The sequence below is a fragment of the Oncorhynchus gorbuscha genome, linkage group LG11 (assembly GCF_021184085.1).
Source record: "Oncorhynchus gorbuscha isolate QuinsamMale2020 ecotype Even-year linkage group LG11, OgorEven_v1.0, whole genome shotgun sequence".
NCBI classification, from domain to species: domain Eukaryota; kingdom Metazoa; phylum Chordata; class Actinopteri; order Salmoniformes; family Salmonidae; genus Oncorhynchus; species Oncorhynchus gorbuscha.
The window spans coordinates 43,786,242-43,805,293 of NC_060183.1; the positions used below are offsets into that span (position 1 = coordinate 43,786,242).

The 19,052-nt window shown below is 43.6% G+C and overlaps 1 protein-coding gene across 6 annotated transcripts in view; it reads left to right on the top strand.

Moving 5' to 3' along the window:
* Positions 1-19,052, top strand: part of LOC124048694 (tetratricopeptide repeat protein 28-like) — a 117,756-nt gene that overhangs the window by 44,504 nt on the left and 54,200 nt on the right. For 5 of the 6 annotated variants that reach the window (XR_006841273.1, XM_046369718.1, XM_046369717.1 and 2 more), the window contains 4 exons: positions 12,172-12,319; positions 17,506-17,669; positions 17,767-17,875; positions 18,304-18,434. Coding sequence is in view for 5 of the 6 variants with exons in the window: in XM_046369718.1 (XP_046225674.1) it covers positions 12,172-12,319; positions 17,506-17,669; positions 17,767-17,875; positions 18,304-18,434 (552 nt within the window). In the remaining variant the exon portion in view is untranslated. The remainder of the gene's footprint in view (positions 1-12,171; positions 12,320-17,505; positions 17,670-17,766; positions 17,876-18,303; positions 18,435-19,052) is intronic. The other variant, XM_046369721.1, reaches the window with a different exon arrangement.

The window sequence follows — 19,052 nt, forward strand, 5'->3', positions numbered from 1 at the left end:
GTATAGCGAGAATAGGAGAGGGCCTAGAACAGAGCCCTGGGGGACACCAGTGGTGAGAGCGCGTGGTGAGGAGACAGATTCTCGCCACGCCACCTGGTAGGAGCGACCTGTCAGGTAGGACGCAATCCAAGCGTGGGCCGCGCCGGAGATGCCCAACTCGGAGAGGGTGGAGAGGAGGATCTGATGGTTCACAGTATCGAAGGCAGCCGATAGGTCTAGAAGGATGAGAGCAGAGGGAGAGAGTTAGCTTTAGCGGTGCGGAGCGCCTCCGTGATACAGAGAAGAGCAGTCTCAGTTGAATGACTAGTCTTGAAACCTGACTGATTTGGATCAAGAAGGTCATTCTGAGAGAGATAGCGGGAGAGCTGACCAAGGACGGCACGTTCAAGAGTTTTGGAGAGAAAAGAAAGAAGGGATACTGGTCTGTAGTTGTTGACATCGGAGGGATCGAGTGTAGGTTTTTTCAGAAGGGGTGCAACTCTCGCTCTCTTGAAGACGGAAGGGACGTAGCCAGCGGTCAGGGATAAGTTGATGAGCGAGGTGAGGTAAGGGAGAAGGTCTCCGGAAATGGTCTGGAGAAGAGAGGAGGGGATAGGGTCGAGCGGGCAGGTTGTTGGGCGGCCGGCCGTCACAAGACGCGAGATTTCATCTGGAGAGAGAGGGGAGAAAGAGGTCAGAGCACAGGGTAGGGCAGTGTGAGCAGAACCAGCGATGTCATTTGACTTAGCAAACGAGGATCGGATGTCGTCGACCTTCTTTTCAAAATGGTTGACGAAGTCATCTGCAGAGAGGGAGGAGGGGGGGAGGGGGAGGAGGATTCAGGAGGGAGGAGAAGGTGGCAAAGAGCTTCCTAAGGTTAGAGGCAGATGCTTGGAATTTAGAGTGGTAGAAAGTGGCTTTAGCAGCAGAGACAGAGGAGGAAAATGTAGAGAGGAGGGAGTGAAAGGATGCCAGGTCCGCAGGGAGGCGAGTTTTCCTCCATTTCCGCTTGGCTGCCCGGAGCCCTGTTCTGTGAGCTCGCAATGAGTCGTCAAGCCACGGAGCGGGAGGGGAGGACCGAGCCGGCCTACGACAGGCCTGATGGAAACAGAAAATTTGCCTGTGAAGTTTCCAAATGTAGACAAACCGAAATACACTAGAGAAGGTGGGGTCTTTTGTTGGTAACATTTATTATGTGATAAATGGCGGTGGAAATGCTTTTATGCATAAATATTGACATGGCATCATATCGAAGTAAACTTGGAGTCACGCGATGATATGTGGTGAGGTCCTCCCACTACGACTCGGGAAACCATACAGTTTATTAGGATACAGATTAAATACATTTTGAGGATGGTGAAAGCGCACAGTGATGAGTTTGATGGTCCTTTCCAATAAATATTGAGGGACTTATTCTGGTGACATGATCGAAGCTTGGCTGCTGTTTGTACATATTAATCTCATCATTTAGGCTATACCCGTACTGTATCTGCGAGATGTTGGCAAGAGCACATTCACCATGAAACGGAACATTTTCAGTGACGAAACCATCAAAATGCGATGGAAACCCATTTAACTTGTATTTTTTATTCGGTACATGGGAATTTACCGCTAAAGTGTTTTTTTCCTGTACACGACATCATCACGCACATCCTTTTATCTGCAACAAGTCAATTTGATGGAAACACATCTATGGTTGGAGAATGCTCATATTGTTTTCATGCAGATTTCACAATGTTTGCATGAAAATCTGTCACCAACTGAATGGAAACCTAGATAGTGAGCATGACATGATCACTGTGCCGGCTGGCTGGCTGGCTGGCTCGCTCGCTCGCTCACTCACTCACTCACTCACTCACTCACTCACTCACTCACTCACTCACTCACTCACTCACTCACTCACTCACTCACCCCCCCCCCCCCTCCCCATTGGCATTGTCTTATATCCAAATGTTAAAAGTCCCTCCTCTTGGCCGCAGAGACAACATGTTGCCATTTTGAAGCAAAAGTCCTACAATTCTACACCTTTTGCCATGGGGCAGATATGAATAGTTTCAGTTCTTAAGCTAGTTTCCTGAAATTCTGTACATTATTTGATGGAGCTGAGAGAATATTTTTGTTTGTTTGAAGCACATTTCCTGCAGTTCCAGACATTTTGCCATGGCCTATGCCATGTTCTTTTGGTATCTGAGTGACTCAAACATTATAACACCATCGATGGGGGCCACCAGGCCGTGACATTTTTACATTTTTGGAATCTCCCTGACTGTCTAGTTTATTTGTTTGATTGTTAGTTCTCATTGATGATCTTATTTAAAAACATATATTGCTCCATGTTTTTTCTACATACTTTACATCTGGTTTCAGTGGTTTTAGTTTACACTGAAAACCTGTTTACTTTTGATGATTATCAGTGGTGGTCTGGCGCTGCTCAATGAATATAGGGGAAACACTGAGGACAGAGTGAGAGAGAGAGAGAGAGAGAGAGGAGAGTTGGAGGGATAATTCAAATGGAGATGTCGGGTTGATCTAACAGGTGTTTTGCGCCATGTCTCCCTCACTCACTGTCATCGTAGGATGTTAACAGTGTGATGCAGGGACAGCTTCTCTCAGACGAGTAAATATACTATTGGTGTTGCCTGCCCCCCCCCCACCCCCATACCAACACAGACACACACAGCCTTCTGATCCTGTTAGCTTCAGGGCTGGCTCTGATACACTGGTAATTAGACTGTCAATCAAAGTGTGAAAGTTTATATGTGTGTGTCTTTGTTTCTCTGTTGTACCAGAAGTCCTCACAATGATAGTCAAACCAACGTGTGTGTGTGTGACCTGTAGTTTGAAGGGATAACTAGAGGTCGACCGATTTCTGATATTTCAACACCGATAACCGATTATTGGAGGACCCCCCCCCCCCCCCTCCCAAAAAAAGCCGATACCGATTAATCGGCCAATTTTTATGTGTATATATATTTGTAATAATAATTACAACAATACTGAATGAACACTTTTTTATTTTAAATCAATTTAGTCTCAAATAAATAATGAAACATGTTCAATTTGATTTAAATAATGCAAAAACACAGTGTTTTAAAAGTGCAATTATGTGCCATGTAAAAAAAAGCTAACGTTTAAGTTCCTTGCTCAGAACGTGAGAATATATGAAAGCTGGTGGTTCCTTTTAACATGAGTCTTCAATATTCCCAGTTAAGAAGTTTTAGGTTGTAGTTATTATAGGAATTATAGGACTATTTAGCTCTATACCATTTGTATTTCATATATTTTTGACTATTGGATGTTCTTACAGGCACTATCGTATTGCCAGCCTAATCTCGGAAGTTGATAGGCTTGAAGTTATTAATAGCGCTGTGCTTCAAACATTGCGAAGAGCTGCTGGCAAACGCAGGAAAGTGCTGTTTGAATGAATGCTGATGAGCCTGCTGCTGCCTACCACCGCTCAGCCAGACTGCTCTATCAAATATCAAATCATAGACCTAATTATAATATCATAAACACACAGAAATAAGAGCCTTAGGTCGTTCATATGGTCAAATCCGGAAACTATCATTTCGAAAACAAAACGTTTATTCTTTCAGTGAAATACAGAACCGTTCCGTATTTTATCGAACGGGTGGCAACCCTAAATCTAAATATTGCTGTTACTTTGCACAACCTTCAATTTTATGTCATAATTATGTAAAATTCTGGCAAATTAATTACGGTCTTTGTTAGGAAGAAAGTGTGTAAAGTCACAAGCTTGATGTAGTCATTGTGCGCTGGGAATATGGGACCAAATACTAAACTTTTGACTACTTTAATACACTATAAGTTAATTTTGTCCAAATACTCATAACTTCTTCAAATGGGGGGGGCTAGATATATAAAGTGCTTTAATTTCTAAACGGTTAAACAGATATGTAGGAAAATACCCTCAAATAAAAGGTGACATTGTGTACTGTCACCTCATATGAAACATTTGATATCAAATCCAAAATGCTAGAGTATAGAGCCACAAATGTTAGATGGCCTCCCGGGTGGCGCAGTGGTTAAAGGCGCTGTACTGCAGCGCCAGCTGTGCCATCAGAGACTCTGGGTTCACGCCCAGTATGGGGCGACGCACAAGTGGCCTAGTGTCGTCCGGTTTAGGGAGGTCTTGGTCGGTAGGGATGTCCTTGTCTCATCGCGCACCAGCAACTCCTGTGGCAGGCCGGGCGCAGTGCGTGCTAGCCAATGTTGCCAGGTGCACGTTGTTTCCTCCGACACATTGGTGTGGCTAGCTTCTGGGTTGGATGCGCGCTGTGTTAAGAAGCAGTGCGGCTATGATGCATGACTTTCAACCTTCGTCTCTTCCAAGCCCGTATGGGAGTTGTAGTGATGAGACAAGATAGTAGCTACTACAACAATTGAACACCACAAAATTGGGGAGAAAAAAGGGTAAAAATTCAACAAAAAAACACACAAAAAAAATGTTAGCTTCTCTGTCCAAATACACACAGTGGGGCAAAAAAGTATTTAGTCAGCCACCAATTGTGCAAGTTCTCCCACTTAAAAAGATGAGAGGCCTTTTCATCATAGGTACACTTCAACTATGACAGACAAAATGAGAGAAAAAAATCCAGAAAATAACATTGTAGAATTTTTAATTAATTTAATTTGCAAATTATGGTGGAAAATAAGTATTTGGTCAATAACAAAAGTTTATCTTAAAAACAGTTCAGTCTCCAAACTTATTTACATCATGATTATGTTCTAATTCGATCGAAGGCAATAAAAAACATATTGTTAAATGAATATAGTACAAAGGGGAGTGTACATACTATCTATCCTTCCCCACGGTCGGGTCATCACCTATTGAATTACACACACACACTGGCGTCCTACTTCACGCCACTAGCCAGGGTCAATGCCACTTCTTTGACACACACACTCGTTTATTCCCCATGTGACCCAAAGCAATTCCTTTCTTTTCTCTGTCCTTTTTATCTGTCCTCAGATAGCCCGATTCATTCCCCTGCTTCTCTCAGACGCATAATACACTACTGGCATTCCCTGCTCCCCTCAAACACACACAGCCTTCTGATCCTGTTAGCTTCAGGGCTGGCTCTGATACACTGGTAATTAGACTGTCAATCAAAGTGTGAAAGTTTATATGTGTGTCTTTGTTTCTCTGTGAGTACCAGAAGTCCTCACAATGATAGGCAAACAAGAAAACCTTGGACAAGTGGGGACATTTCACCAGTCAACACAAGGAGAAAGGCTTTTTTAGGGTTAGGGGTAGGTTTAGTTTTAGGGTTTGGGGTTAAGGTTAATGTTAGGGAAAATCGGATTTTGAATGGGAATTGCATTTTTGGGGTCCCCACAAGGATAGTAAAACAACCGGGGTCCTGGCTAAATTCCCAATCTGGCCCTCAAACCATCACGGTCACCTAATAATCCCCAGTTTACAATTGGCTCATTCATCTCCCTCCCCTGTAACTATTCCCCACTTACCTGGTCAAATAACGGATCAATTAAAAAAATATTTAAAAAATTGCAGAGAGCCACATCATTTTACAGAAATACTCATTATAAATGTTGATAAATACAATTGTTAGACATGGAAATATAGATATACCTCTCCTTAATGCAACCACTGTGTCAGATTTTAAAAAAACATTTCAGGAAAAAGCAAACCATGCAATAATCTGAGACGGCGCTCAGAAAATAAATAAAATTATCTGCCATGTTAAAGTCAACAGAAATCAGAAGTCACATTATAAATATTCCCTTACCTTTGACGATCTTCATCAGAATATACTCCCTGGAATTCTAGTTCCACAATAAATGCTTGATTTGTTGGATAATGTCCATTATATATGTCCGAGTAGCTACTTTTGTTAGCGCGTTTATTACACAAATACAAACGCTCGTGCAGGTCCAGCCGAACGTCAGACGAAAACTTAAAAAAGTTATATTACAGGTCGAAGAAACTTGTCAAACTAAGTATAGAATCAATCTTTAGGATGTTGTTATCATAATTCTTCAATAAAGTTCCAACCGGAGAATTCCTATGTCTGTAGAGAAGCCATGGAATGCAGGTCGCTATCATGTGAAATGCCAGGACCTGGTTCTCTGCCAGACCACTGACTCAAAGAGCTCCACAACACAGTAGAAGCCTCATTCAAGTTTCTAAAGACGGTTGACATCTAGTGGAAGCCCTAGGAAGTGCAACTTTATCCATATCCCACTGTGTATTCAATAGGGGCTTGGTTGAAAATCGACCAACCTCAGATTTCCCACTTCCTGTCTGGATTTCTTCTCAGGTTTTTGCCTGACATTATGAGTTCTGTTATACTCACAGACACCATTCAAACAGTTTTAGAAACTTCAGAGTGTTTTCTATCGAATACTGATCCAATATCCAATACTGAATAATATGCATATATTAGCAACTGGGACTGAGGAGCAGTTGGGCACCTCTGGACACCTTTCATCCAAGCTACTCAATACTGCATCTGCAACAATAAGTTAAATAGTTTTTGTATGTACTGTGGTAAACCGTGGGGTGTTGGGTTGAGCGTGCAGAGATTGACACAGAGACAGGGAGGCTTTAGTCCGCAAAAACAACTTTACTAAGTCAGGAAATAAATATATCAAAGAAATAACTCTCTTAACTGGTGTCCGTCTCTCTCCCTCTCTCCCACAGTACACACCAGACCCCATAATGACAAAGCAAAAACAGGTTTTTCTAAATTTGAGCAAATTTTGTAAAAATCTCAACCTGAAATATCACATTTACATAAGTATTCAGACTCTTTACTCAGTACTTTATCAAATCACCTTTGGCATTGATTACAGCCTTGGGTCTTCTTGCGTATGATGCTGTAAGCTTGGCACAGCTGTACAGTCGTGGCCAAAAGTTTTGAGAATGACACAAATATTAATTTCCACAAAGTTTGCTGCTTCAGTGTCTTTAGATATTTTTGTTACTATGGAATACTGAAGAATAATTACAAGCATTTCATAAGTATCAAAGGCTTTTATTGACACTTAAATTAAGTTGATGCAAAGAGTCAATATTTGCAGTGTTGACCCTTCTTTTTCAAGACCTCTGCAATCCGCCCTGGCATGCTGTCATTTAACTTCTGGGCCACTTCCTGACTGATGGCAGCCCATTCTTGCATAATCAATGCTTGGAGTTTGTCAGAATTTGTGGGGTTTTGTTTGTCCACACGCCTCTTGAGGATTGACCACAAGTTCTCAATAGGACTAAGGTCAGGGGAGATTCCTGGCCATGGACCCAAAATATTGATGTTTTGTTTCACCGACTTTTTCCTTATGGCAAGGTGCTCCATCATGCTGAAAAAGGAATTGTTCATCACCAAACTGTTCCTGGATGGTTGGGAGAAGTTGCTCTCGGAGGATGTGTTGGTACCATTCTTTATTCATGGAGTGTTCTTAGGCAAAATTGTGAGTGAGCCCACTCCCTTGACTGACAAGCAACCCCACACATGACTGGTCTAAAGATGTTTTACTGGGTTTTTTTTTTTTTGCTTTGTCATTATGGGGTATTGTGTGCAGATTTTTTTATTTAATACATTTTAGAATAAGGCTGTACCGTAACAAAATGTGGAAAAAATCAAGGGGTCTGAATACTTACCTGTATATGAAGTGCTTTCACTTCAAAACGTAAAAACAGATATGTATGAAAATATCCTAAAATAACAGGTGACATTTTGTACTGTCACCTCATATGAGAGAGGCTATTTCTGACTTTGAAGTAAAAAATCTGAATTTCAGAATTTCAGTTTAGATGTTTGAGATGTGCAGTTGTAAATCAAACAAATACATTTGTGAACACAGAAACAGTGAATTGTGGAAGGGTGCCAATATATTTGACTCCATCTGTACTGTGTTAGTCCACTCATTGGTCTTCTCCTATGATTTATTCACATTTAATCATCACTCAGTGTATTCCAATGCTTGTTGTTGTTATTTGTCTCTAATGCTAACACAGTATACACAGTCATTCATTCTCAGACTGTGAGTAACTCTGTGTTGGTCTCAGCTGCAATTGGTTTCAATACACTGTGTCGTTTTACTGCACTAAGTTAATGGGGAGATGTATTGGTGTGGTGAAGCAGTAAGATGGTGAGTTGTGGTAGACATTAAGCTATGCACCATGTACCAAGGTTGTGTCTCTCATCTGACGCACAGTCCCTGTCTCACACACATCAACCTGTCGTCTGTCTGCGCTGCATGCTCTTTCTTATCTCCTCTCTTTCTCTTATTCATTTTCTCTCATGCTTTTCCCTCTCTCCCACCTCTCTCTCCCCTTGCCTCCCTCTCTTTCTTCCCCTTTCTCTCACATCTTCTCTCCCGGTTTCCCCCCTCCTCTCTCACGTCCTTCTCTCTCTCTCTCTGTCTCTATTGCGTTGCCATCTGTTCTTGATTAATGGGAGCGGTAATTGAAGCATCTTGTTCATCCAGCGCGCATTCTCTGCACACACACACACACACACACACACACACACACACACACACACACACACACACACACACACACACACACACACACACACACACACACACACACACACACACACACACACACACACACACACACACACACACACACACACACACAGGTCTGGTATGAATCTGATGGACCCCGGCAACAGTCTGCCGCTACCTGAACTGTCCCTCCAGCAGGTGGGCTTGTGGGGTCGAGGGGATATAGCTATGTCACATACGGAAGTAGTGGTTCATGGGGTTCTGGGGGAGCTGCCAGACATGCTAATAGACTTACTGACAGATCGGAGGGGGAGGGAGGAGGGATCCAGACTCTACCTGCTGTCAGAGAGAGTCTGTCTGATTTTGTGAATTTGGTACGTTATAGTATTGGTGGGCCGTTTTGAGTATACACTGATGCATTCACACACACACACACACACACACACACACACACACACACACACACACACACACACACACACACACACACACACACACACACACACACACACACACACACACACACACACACACACACACACACACACACACACACACACAGTCAGTAGCAGTAGTCCTGCAGTGCTAATTGTTTCCTGTGGTCTCCTTTCTCTCAACAGTATTATTATAACTATTACAATCTTGTTAAAAATATACATTTGATTAGTTATTTCATTCCTTTCTTTTTATGCATACAAAAATAGTTTAATACATGTACAATCTATTTTACCAAATGAGAGCTCAAAATGAGAGGATAACTAGCTATTGAATGTCCAGTATATCTAATATTTCCCTCTTCTTCTCCCTAACTTCTTCTCCCTCTTCCCCCCTCACTTCTTCTCCCTCTTCCCCCTAACTTCTTCTCCCTCTTCTCCCTCTTCCCCCTAACTTCTTCTCCCTCTTCCCCCTCACTTCTTCTCCCTCTTCCCCCTAACTTCTTCTCCCTCTTCTCCCCTCTTCCCCCTAACTTCTTCTCCCTTTTCCCCTCTCTTCCCCCTAACTTCTTCTCCCTCTTCCCCCTAACTTCTTCTCCCTCTTCCCTCTCTTCCCCCTAACATCTTCTCCCTCTTCTCCCCTAACTTCTTCTCCCTCTTCTCCCCTCTTCCCCTAACTTCTTCTCCCTCTTCCCCTCTCTTTCCCCCTAACTTCTTCTCCCTCTTTCCCCCTAACTTCTTCTCCCTCTTCCCCCTAACTTCTTTTCCCTCTTCTCCCCTCTTCCCCCTAACTTCTTCTCCCTCTTCCCCTCTCTTTCCCCCTAACTTCTTCTCCCTCTTCCCCCTAACTTCTTCTCCCTCTTCCCCCTAACTTATTTTCCCTCTTCTCCCCTCTTCCCCCTAACTTCTTCTCCTCTTCCCCTCTCTTCCCCCTAACTCCCTCCCCTCTCTTTCCCCCTAACTTCCCCTTCTTTCCCCCTAACTCTTCCCTCTTCCCCTCTCTTCCCCCTAACTTCTTCTCCCTCTTCCCCTCTCTTTCCCCCTAACTTCTTCTCCCTCTTTCCCCCTAACTTCTTCTCCCTCTTCTCTCCCCCTAACTTCTTCTCCCTCTTCCCCCTAACTTATTTTCCCTCTTCTCCCCTCTTCCCCCTAACTTCTTCTCCCTCTTCCCCTCTCTTCCCCCTAACTTCCTCCCTCTCTTTCCCCCTAACTTCTTATCCCTCTTCCCCTCTCTTTCCCCCTAACTTCTTCTCCCTCTTCCCTCTCTTTCCCCCTAACTTCTTCTCCCTCTTTCCCCCTAACTTCTTCTCCCTCTTCCCTCTCTTTCCCCCTAACTTCTTCTCCCTCTTCCCCCTCTTCCCCCTAACTTCTTCTCCCTCTTCCCCTCTCTTTCCCCCTAACTTCTTCTCCCTCTTTCCCCCTAACTTCTTCTCCCTCTCTTTTCTTCTTCCCTCTCCCCCTCTCTTTCCCCCTAACTTCTTCTCCCTCTTCCCCTCTCTTCCCCCTAACTTCTTCTCCCTCTTCCCCTCTCTTCCCCCTAACTTCTTCTTCCCTCTCTTTCCCCCTAACTTCTTCTCCCTCTTCTTCTTCTCCCTCTTTCCCCCTAACTTCTTCTCCCTCTTCCCCCTAACTTCTTTTCCCTCTTCTCCCCTCTTCCCTAACTTCTTCTCCCTCTTCCCTCTCTTTCCCCCTAACTTCTTCTCCCTCTTCCCCCTAACTTCTTCTCCCTCTTCCCCCTAACTTATTTTCCCTCTTCTCCCCTCTTCCCCCTAACTTCTTCTCCCTCTTCCCCTCTCTTCCCCCTAACTTCTTCCTCCCCTCTCTTTCCCCCTAACTTCTTCTCCCTCTTCCCCTCTCTTTCCCCCTAACTTCTTCTCCCTCTTCCCCTCTCTTTCCCCCTAACTTCTTCTCCCTCTTTCCCCCTAACTTCTTCTCCCTCTCCCCCTCTCTTTCCCCCTAACTTCTTCTCCCTCTTCCCCTCTCTTCCCCCTAACTTCTTCTCCCTCTCCCCTCTCTTCCCCCTAACTTCTTCTCCCTCTTTCCCCCTAACTTCTTCTCCCTCTTCCCCCCCTCTCTTTCCCCCTAACTTCTTCTCCCTCTTTCCCCCTAACTTCTTCTCCCTCTTCCCCCTAACTTCTTCTCCCTCTTCCCCCTAACTTATTTTCCCTCTTCTCCCCTCTTCCCCCTAACTTCTTCTCCCTCTTCCCCTCTCTTCCCCCTAACTTCCTCCCTCTCTTTCCCCCTAACTTCTTCTTCTCCCTCTTCCCCCCCCTCTCTTTCCCCCTAACTTCTTCTCCCTCTTCCCCTCTCTTTCCCCCTAACTTCTTCTCCCTCTTTCCCCCTAACTTCTTCTCCCTCTTCCCTCTCTTTCCCCCTAACTTCTTCTCCCTCTTCCCCTCTCTTCCCCCTAACTTCTTCTCCCTCTTCCCCTCTCTTCCCCCTAACTTCTTCTCCCTCTTCCCTCTCTTTCCCCCTAACTTCTTCTCCCTCTTTCCCCCTAACTTCTTCTCCCTCTCCCCCTCTCTTTCCCCCTAACTTCTTCTCCCTCTTCCCCTCTCTTCCCCCTAACTTCTTCTCCCTCTTCCCCTCTCTTCCCCCTAACTTCTTCCCCTCTCTTTCCCCCTAACTTCTTCTCCCTCTTTCCCCCTAACTTCTTCTCCCTCTTCCCCCTAACTTCTTTTCCCTCTTCTCTTCCCTCTTCCCCCTAACTTCTTCTCCCTCTTCCCCTCTCTTTCCCCCTAACTTCTTCTCCCTCTTCCCCCTAACTTCTTCTCCCTCTTCCCCTAACTTATTTTCCCTCTTCTCCCCTCTTCCCCCTAACTTCTTCTCCCTCTTCCCCTCTCTTCCCCCTAACTTCCTCCCTCTCTTTCCCCCTAACTTCTTCTCCCTCTTCCCCTCCCTCTTTCCCCCTAACTTCTTCTCCCTTCCCCTCTCTTTCCCCCTAACTTCTTCTCCCTCTTTCCCCCTAACTTCTTCTCCCTCTCCCCTCTCTTTCCCCCTAACTTCTTCTCCCTCTTCCCCTCTCTTCCCCCTAACTTCTTCTCCCTCTGCCCCTCTCTTCCCCCTAACTTCTTCTCCCTCTTTCCGCCTAACTTCTTCTCCCTCTTCCCCCCTCACTTCTTCTCCCTCTTCCCCCTAACTTCTTCTCCCTCTTCTCCCCTCTTCCCCCTAACTTCTTCTCCCTCTTCCCCCTAACTTCTTCTCCCTCTTCCCCCTAACTTCTTCTCCCTCTTCTCCTCTCCTTCTCCCTTTCTCCCTCCATCAGGCATACTTCCGTCAGGGTGTGGCCCTGCAGTACCTTGGTCGCCATGCCGACGCCCTGGCAGCGTTTGCCTCTGGTCTAGCGCAGGACCCCAAGAGTCTCCAACTACTGGTGGGCATGGTTGAGGCTGCCATGAAGTCCCCACTACGAGGTGCGATGTGTGTCTTTGCATGTTTGTGTTACGCGTGAGTGTGTATGTGGATTTGTGTGTGTATTTTACTCAGGGTGATAATATGTGCTTTCAGCTAAGATATAGTGTAATTAAAGCTGCTTCTTGAGACATCATACTGACTCAGACGGATTCACTTATATTAGTGAGAGAAACACAGACACACACAGCATGTGTGTTTAAGAAACTGAATCAGATGGAGGAGCTTCCATCAGACTGAATTATCATTCCTTTAGTGCGCATCATCCCTTCATTTACCCACAATCCATCATTCTTTATATACCCAGTACCCCCGGGCTAACACGTGGAGGTGTCAAAGCCCCCAAGAGAAAAGACAGAAGGAGAGATGGTAGAAAGAAAAGAGAAAGAGAGAGAGATGTATGAGGAAGGAAGAGCAAGTAGGATAAAAGAAGGGAAAATAAATAAATAATCATGAACAAAATACATAGACAAAATCATGCATTTCCACAAACATTAATGACATCACACTTGCTCAGACCCACACGTTCCCACCATATCCACATCCAATGTTGTTTCTAATGCTTGTAATACTCTACCTCATATGACTTCAAATTGTGTTACGTTGTTTCTGTCTGTAGCCAGATTCTTTTTCAATATTTAAACAATACCGCATTTGTTTCTCCCATTCTCTTAACGTTGGGGTGTCGTTATACTTCCAGTAATTAAGTAATAACTTATTCAATATAAGTAACTTCTGATAGCCAGCTTTCTAACTCTTCCCATAGCTTTTGGACTTTATAGCACTCCCAGAGGTCATGCATTATTGAGTCTTATTAGTTTTACACTTAAGAAATGACTGTGCCATTGTGCTGTAGAATTTATGCATTTTGTCTCTTACATAATAAATTATCTACCTTAGTTTAAACTGGATCAAGCGTACTATAACGTATACGCACTGAGTCAGGAAGCAGGTGCAGAAGGTGAGTTTGATAATGAGAAACATGAAGATAAACAACACAGGAGTAGCGTACTGAACGTTAACAAAACCAATACTGCCTGAAGACTGAGGCTACTGAGGGCTAAATAAAGGGAGAGTAATCAGGGTGATTTTCGTTAACTGTTGTCACGTCTACCCCTGCTCCTCCTCTCCGGCGTTCGACGTCGCCAGTTTACTAACACACCGGTCCTGACAACACTTCATTACGCACACCTGTGCCTCATCGTCAGGTACACCTGGACCATATATCACTTCCCTGATTACTCCCTCTCTATATACAGTACGCCATTGTTGTGTTCCAACACTCTCTCCATCTTGTGCCTACTGCATAACAGTTCTTTTTAAGGCTTGGTTCCAATAGTTCATATTTTTTTCTAAGAGATCTCTGCAAGGTTTTGTATATCTTACCTATCATATGACTATCTGTTTCTGACTCAAATAGGATTCCCTCGGCATTGCTCCGATGTCCAAAAGCTTTCAGGTCGAAATTTCATGACATAAAACTTTTAAGTTGCATATACAGTGGGGCAAAAAAGTATTTAGTCAGCCACCAATTGTGCAAGTTCTCCCACTTAAAAAGATGAGAGGCCTGTCATTTTCATCATAGAGAGAAAAATTGTAGGATTTTTAATGAATTTATTTGCAAATTATGGTGGAAAATAAGTATTTGGTCAATAACAAAAGTTTATCTCAATACTTTGTTATATACCCTTTGTTGGCAATGACAGAGGTCAAACGTTTTCTGTAAGTCTTCACAAGGTTTTCACACACTGTTGCTGGTATTTTGGCCCATTCCTCCATGCAGATCTCCTCTAGAGCAGTGATGTTTTGGGGCTGTTGCTGGGCAACACGAACTTTCAACTCCCTCCAAAGATTTTCTATGGGGTTGAGATCTGGAGACTGACTAAGCCACTCCAGGACCTTGAAATGCTTCTTACGAAGCCACTCCTTCGTTGCCCGGGCGGTGTGTTTGGGATCATTGTCATGTTGAAAGACCCAGCGTCGTTTCATCTTCAATGCCCTTGCTGGTGGAAGGAGGTTTTCACTCAAAATCACATGATACATGGCCCCATTCATTCTTTCCTTTACACGGATCAGCCATCCTGGTCCCTTTGTAGAAAAACAGCACCAAAGCATGATGTTTCCACCCCCATGCTTCACAGTAGGTATGGTGTTCTTTGGATGCAACTCAGCATTCTTTGTCCTCCAAACACGACGAGTTGAGTTTTTACCAAAAAGTTCTATTTTGGTTTCATCTGACCATATGACATTCTCCCGGTCTTCTTCTGGATCATCCAAATGCTCTCTAGCAAACTTCAGTCGCGCCTGGACATGTACTGGCTTAAGCAGGGGGACACGTCTGGCACTGCAGGATTTGAGTCCCATGAGCCTCTTAAAGTTACAGGTCTGTGAGAGCCAGAAATATTGCTTGTTTGTAGGTGACCAAATACTTATTTTCCACCATAATTTGCAAATAAATTCATTAAAAATCCTACAATGTGATTTTCTGGATTTTTTTCTCATTTTGTCTGTCATAGTCGGGAGTGTACCTACGATGAAAATTTACAGGCCTCTCTCATCTTTTTAAGTGGGAGAACTTGCACAATTGGTGGCTGACTAAATACTTTTTTGCCCCACTGTATTTGAAAATGTCTACATTGGTCGGTCCAAATTGGTTTTTAATTCTGTCATGGAAATAATTGTATTTCCTATTACCGCCTCATTAAAGGTTTCTATGCCTTTAGTTTTCCATGAAAGCCAATTTATCGATGAATTCTGAAAGGTTATCCAAGGATTGTTCCATAGGGCTGTGTTTTTAGGGAGTGATATTGGTTCTTGTAGACTACATTTAATTTTCTTCCATGTTGTTATAGTGTCCTTATAACCACTTTGATGTGAAGTCCACTGTTTTGAGGACCTGTGTGGTTCTAGTACAGGTTCCGACCGATATTTATAAATCAAAATGTGGACACCATATATTAAATTGGCTTGCATTGAGTGGTAGCCCTGATTCTCACGGACACAGGAGTATAAGGGACCTCTTCACTAGCTGACCACCACTAGCAAGACAAGACCTGTGCCAAGATCAGTTACTTACCCCACCGGCCTTCCCCATAACCTCTATATACAAATGAGAGAGCAGGTCTGGAAACAGTGTGGCAGGATAGGATGATTACACAGAAGGATCCCCGCAATTTTATGTAATGTTTTTTCTGGGGGGACGGGAGGAATAACGAGGAAGCAACTTGATTTTAACTCTGATTGGTTTTATTAGAATGTTTACAGTGCAAACAGTGAAACAATTAATAAATCATGCCGCGAGAGGCACTGGATCCGCACAAATAGGTGCCCGAGCGAACTAAGTCAAATCTGAGAGGGGCCAGGATCCATCTCAAATTAAGCACTGCCCATGTGTGCATATGCATATAGTATGTGTGCATATGCATATAGTATGTGTGCATATGCATATAGTATGTGTGCATATGCATATAGTATGTGTGCATATGCATATAGTATGTGTGCATATGCATATAGTATGTGTGCATATGCATATAGTATGTGTGCATATGCATATAGTATGTGTGCATATGCATATAGTATGTGTGCATATGCATATAGTATGTGTGCATATGCATATGGAAGGTGTTCTGTTGTGACGTCTAAAAATGTCACTGTACATTAATGTCTTGAAAATTAGGCTTATAAGAAATTCGGACTTGTAAGCCCCACAGCTATACTCGAGTATGTGGGCATGCTATAGGCTTATAGCCTACTTATGGTGGGTGTTCTGCAGTGACGTAATCAGCACCTTGGAGAGCGCTGTCCGTTACACCACCATAGATAGTAGGCTACTTGGCTGTTTACTCCGTTTGCTGTGCTGCTACATTGTGTTTGTCACCAGATAACCCCCCCTCTCACACTCACTATATGTTCCACGACCTCCTGATTTACAAATTAAGCACTGGGTATGTCTCTTCTGCCTGTGTGAAGTAGGAGGTGAAATCTGACACCACTTGAAGCTGGGATGTGCCACGCACCATTTAATTCGCTCTTCTGACTGTCCATCAACTCCTGGCTGAACCCTACATCACAGTCACTACATCACAGAGATTGATTTATAGCCAATAATGTAAAATAATTCATAAATGTTCAACAAAAAACACTGTTTGTCATAGACGGCCAAGATTAATATGAGATGAAAGGTGATTTCCTAACGAGTTCAGGAAGCCAATCTATAGCTCTGAGATGTTCGCAGCTATGGGGCAGACCTTTTGTTCAAGAAAGACCTTTAGAAAATATGCACATATTCTCTAGCACTAAATATACAAATATGTATTTTACAGTTAAGGAAGGTGAAATCTTATAGTTAGTCATTTTATACATTTATTATACACTGCTCAAAAAAATAAAGGGAACACTTAAACAACACAATGTAACTCCAAGTCAATCACACTTCTGTGAAATCAAACTGTCCACTTAGGAAGCAACACTGATTGACAATACATTTCACATGCTGTTGTGCAAATGGAATAGACAACAGGTCATAGGCAATATAGGCAATTTTTGTTTTAGGATATTTACATAATATTTTCATGAAATGTAATATTTCAGCTGGAAAGTTGAATACTTACAAAGTTTTTAATAGAAAAGGCCACTTAAGTTGGTCAAAAGAAAATAGGATTTGTGAGGTACACAGTTCAAGAGGAATAAGTAAAAGAAAAAAGAGAATGGATTGACAGATGAAAAGAGAGAAATAGATGAAAGAAAGTGTGTACCCTGAAGCTCATCGTTAGATCCTCCACAGTGTCTCTCCTCTGTAAATTCCTTGTTCTCACAATAGTTGATCGTTCTGGGGTACAGTCAATGATATATATTGTTGATACTATGTATTGGCCAATGAGAGGCTTTGAAGCCGGCGGTTGGCCATATCGGCACCCCCCAGAAGAAGCACTCCTCCATAGGAATGTATAAATTATATTTCAATTAAATGTTTCAAGGACAAAATAACATTTATTTAACTATTTTGTTGTTGTTGTTGGGACAGTAACGTTATAACTTTTTTTAAATATTCTTCATTTTTATGTTTAGCTTACATAATATCAATTTAAAGTTTGCATTACGGTGTTGGTAATAGAATAAACATTGCAAAAACAAATGTATACATTAATAAATGCATTTCGATAGCTGTGTGTTTGTGTGTCTCCCGTAGACTCTCTAGAACCCACCTACCATCAGCTGCAGAGGATGAAGCTGGACAAGAGTCCATTCGTGGTGGTGTGTGTGATTGGTCAGGAGCTGCTGACCGCTGGTTACCACGGCGCCTCAGTGGTGGTCCTGGAGGCGGGGCTAAAGATCGGCACATGCTCTCTGAAGGCAAGGCAGTTTGTGTGTCTGTGTCAGTGTGTGTGTGTGTTTCTATGTGTGTGTGATGATCATTGAGTTTCTTCTTTCTTCTCGGTTCTTTCTGAAGCTCCGAGGTTCAGTGTTCTCTGCTCTTAGCTCAGCCTACTGGTCGCTAGGCAACGCAGAGAAGAGCACAGGATACATGCAGCAAGACCTGGAGGTTGCCAAGACGCTAGGTACACACACACCCACCCACACAGAGCTCGCAAGCATTTCACTGTACTGTTTTACACCTGATGTATCCTGTGCATGTGACAATACCACTTGAAATGCACACACACACACACACTCACAATTGCTTTCACTCACACAATTTGCACGCATACACACACTAGGTATGGATGGAAAGACAGATGTCGCTGTACGTGTGAATTAAGACTGTGATAACCCACTGAGTGGAAGACAAGGCATTGCTATGTGAGCTGACAATGGTCATCAGGTCTCAAGCAAGGTTACTCATCATGTGAGTGTAGTTAACGGAACCACCTCCACTACATCATGTATTAGCAGAAATCTGCAGGCTTCAAACCCAAATGAACTGGAACATTTAACACAGTCTAAGAAGCCTTATGTCCACACCCACCTCATTATCATGCCTTCCCAGGTGACCAATCAGGCGAGTGCCGAGCTCACGGGAACCTAGGCTCTGCCTACTTCTCCAAGGTCAACTACAGGGAGGCTTTGACCAATCACAGACATCAGCTGGTCCTCGCCATGAAACTCAAGGACAGAGAGGTGTGTGTGTGTGTGTGAGAGCGATCCATCGTGTACTTCTCCTTCTCTTGCCCCTTCTTCTATTCAGGAGCCATGCTGAGTTGCTCTCAGTCAGAGCAATGTGACAATGTAACAAAGTCCGCTCTTGAGCTGCTCCACTCACTGTTCATGACTAAAATACAATGGGGAGGAATGAGAAGCAAGTCTCTGTATTATGGGGAACTTGAACGTACACCTTGCAGACCTGGCTGTGTGAATGTCAGTACAGCTGTATGGTTATGCTGTGTGTTCACATGTCGTTGTATATGTTATTCAATGTTCATTGTTTGTTTAGTATTGTATGAAACATGCCTTTCAGTATGTTAACCTTGTTTATGCGCATTCTGAATATGCTATACAATGTGTGTGTGTGTGTGTGTGTTTTAGCGTGTGTGGAGGACAGCTGTGTCCGAGCTCAGAGTCATTAAAAGGCATCCAAGGTGTCAAATCGATAAGACACCTGTCACCAAGACGAATGGGTGCTTGAACAGGCCCATTCTAATGAAAGCAGTGTGTGTGTGTGTGTGTGTGTGTGTGTGTGTGTGTGTGTGTGTGTGTGTGTGTGTGTGTGTGTGTGTGTGTGTGTGTGTGTGTGTGTGT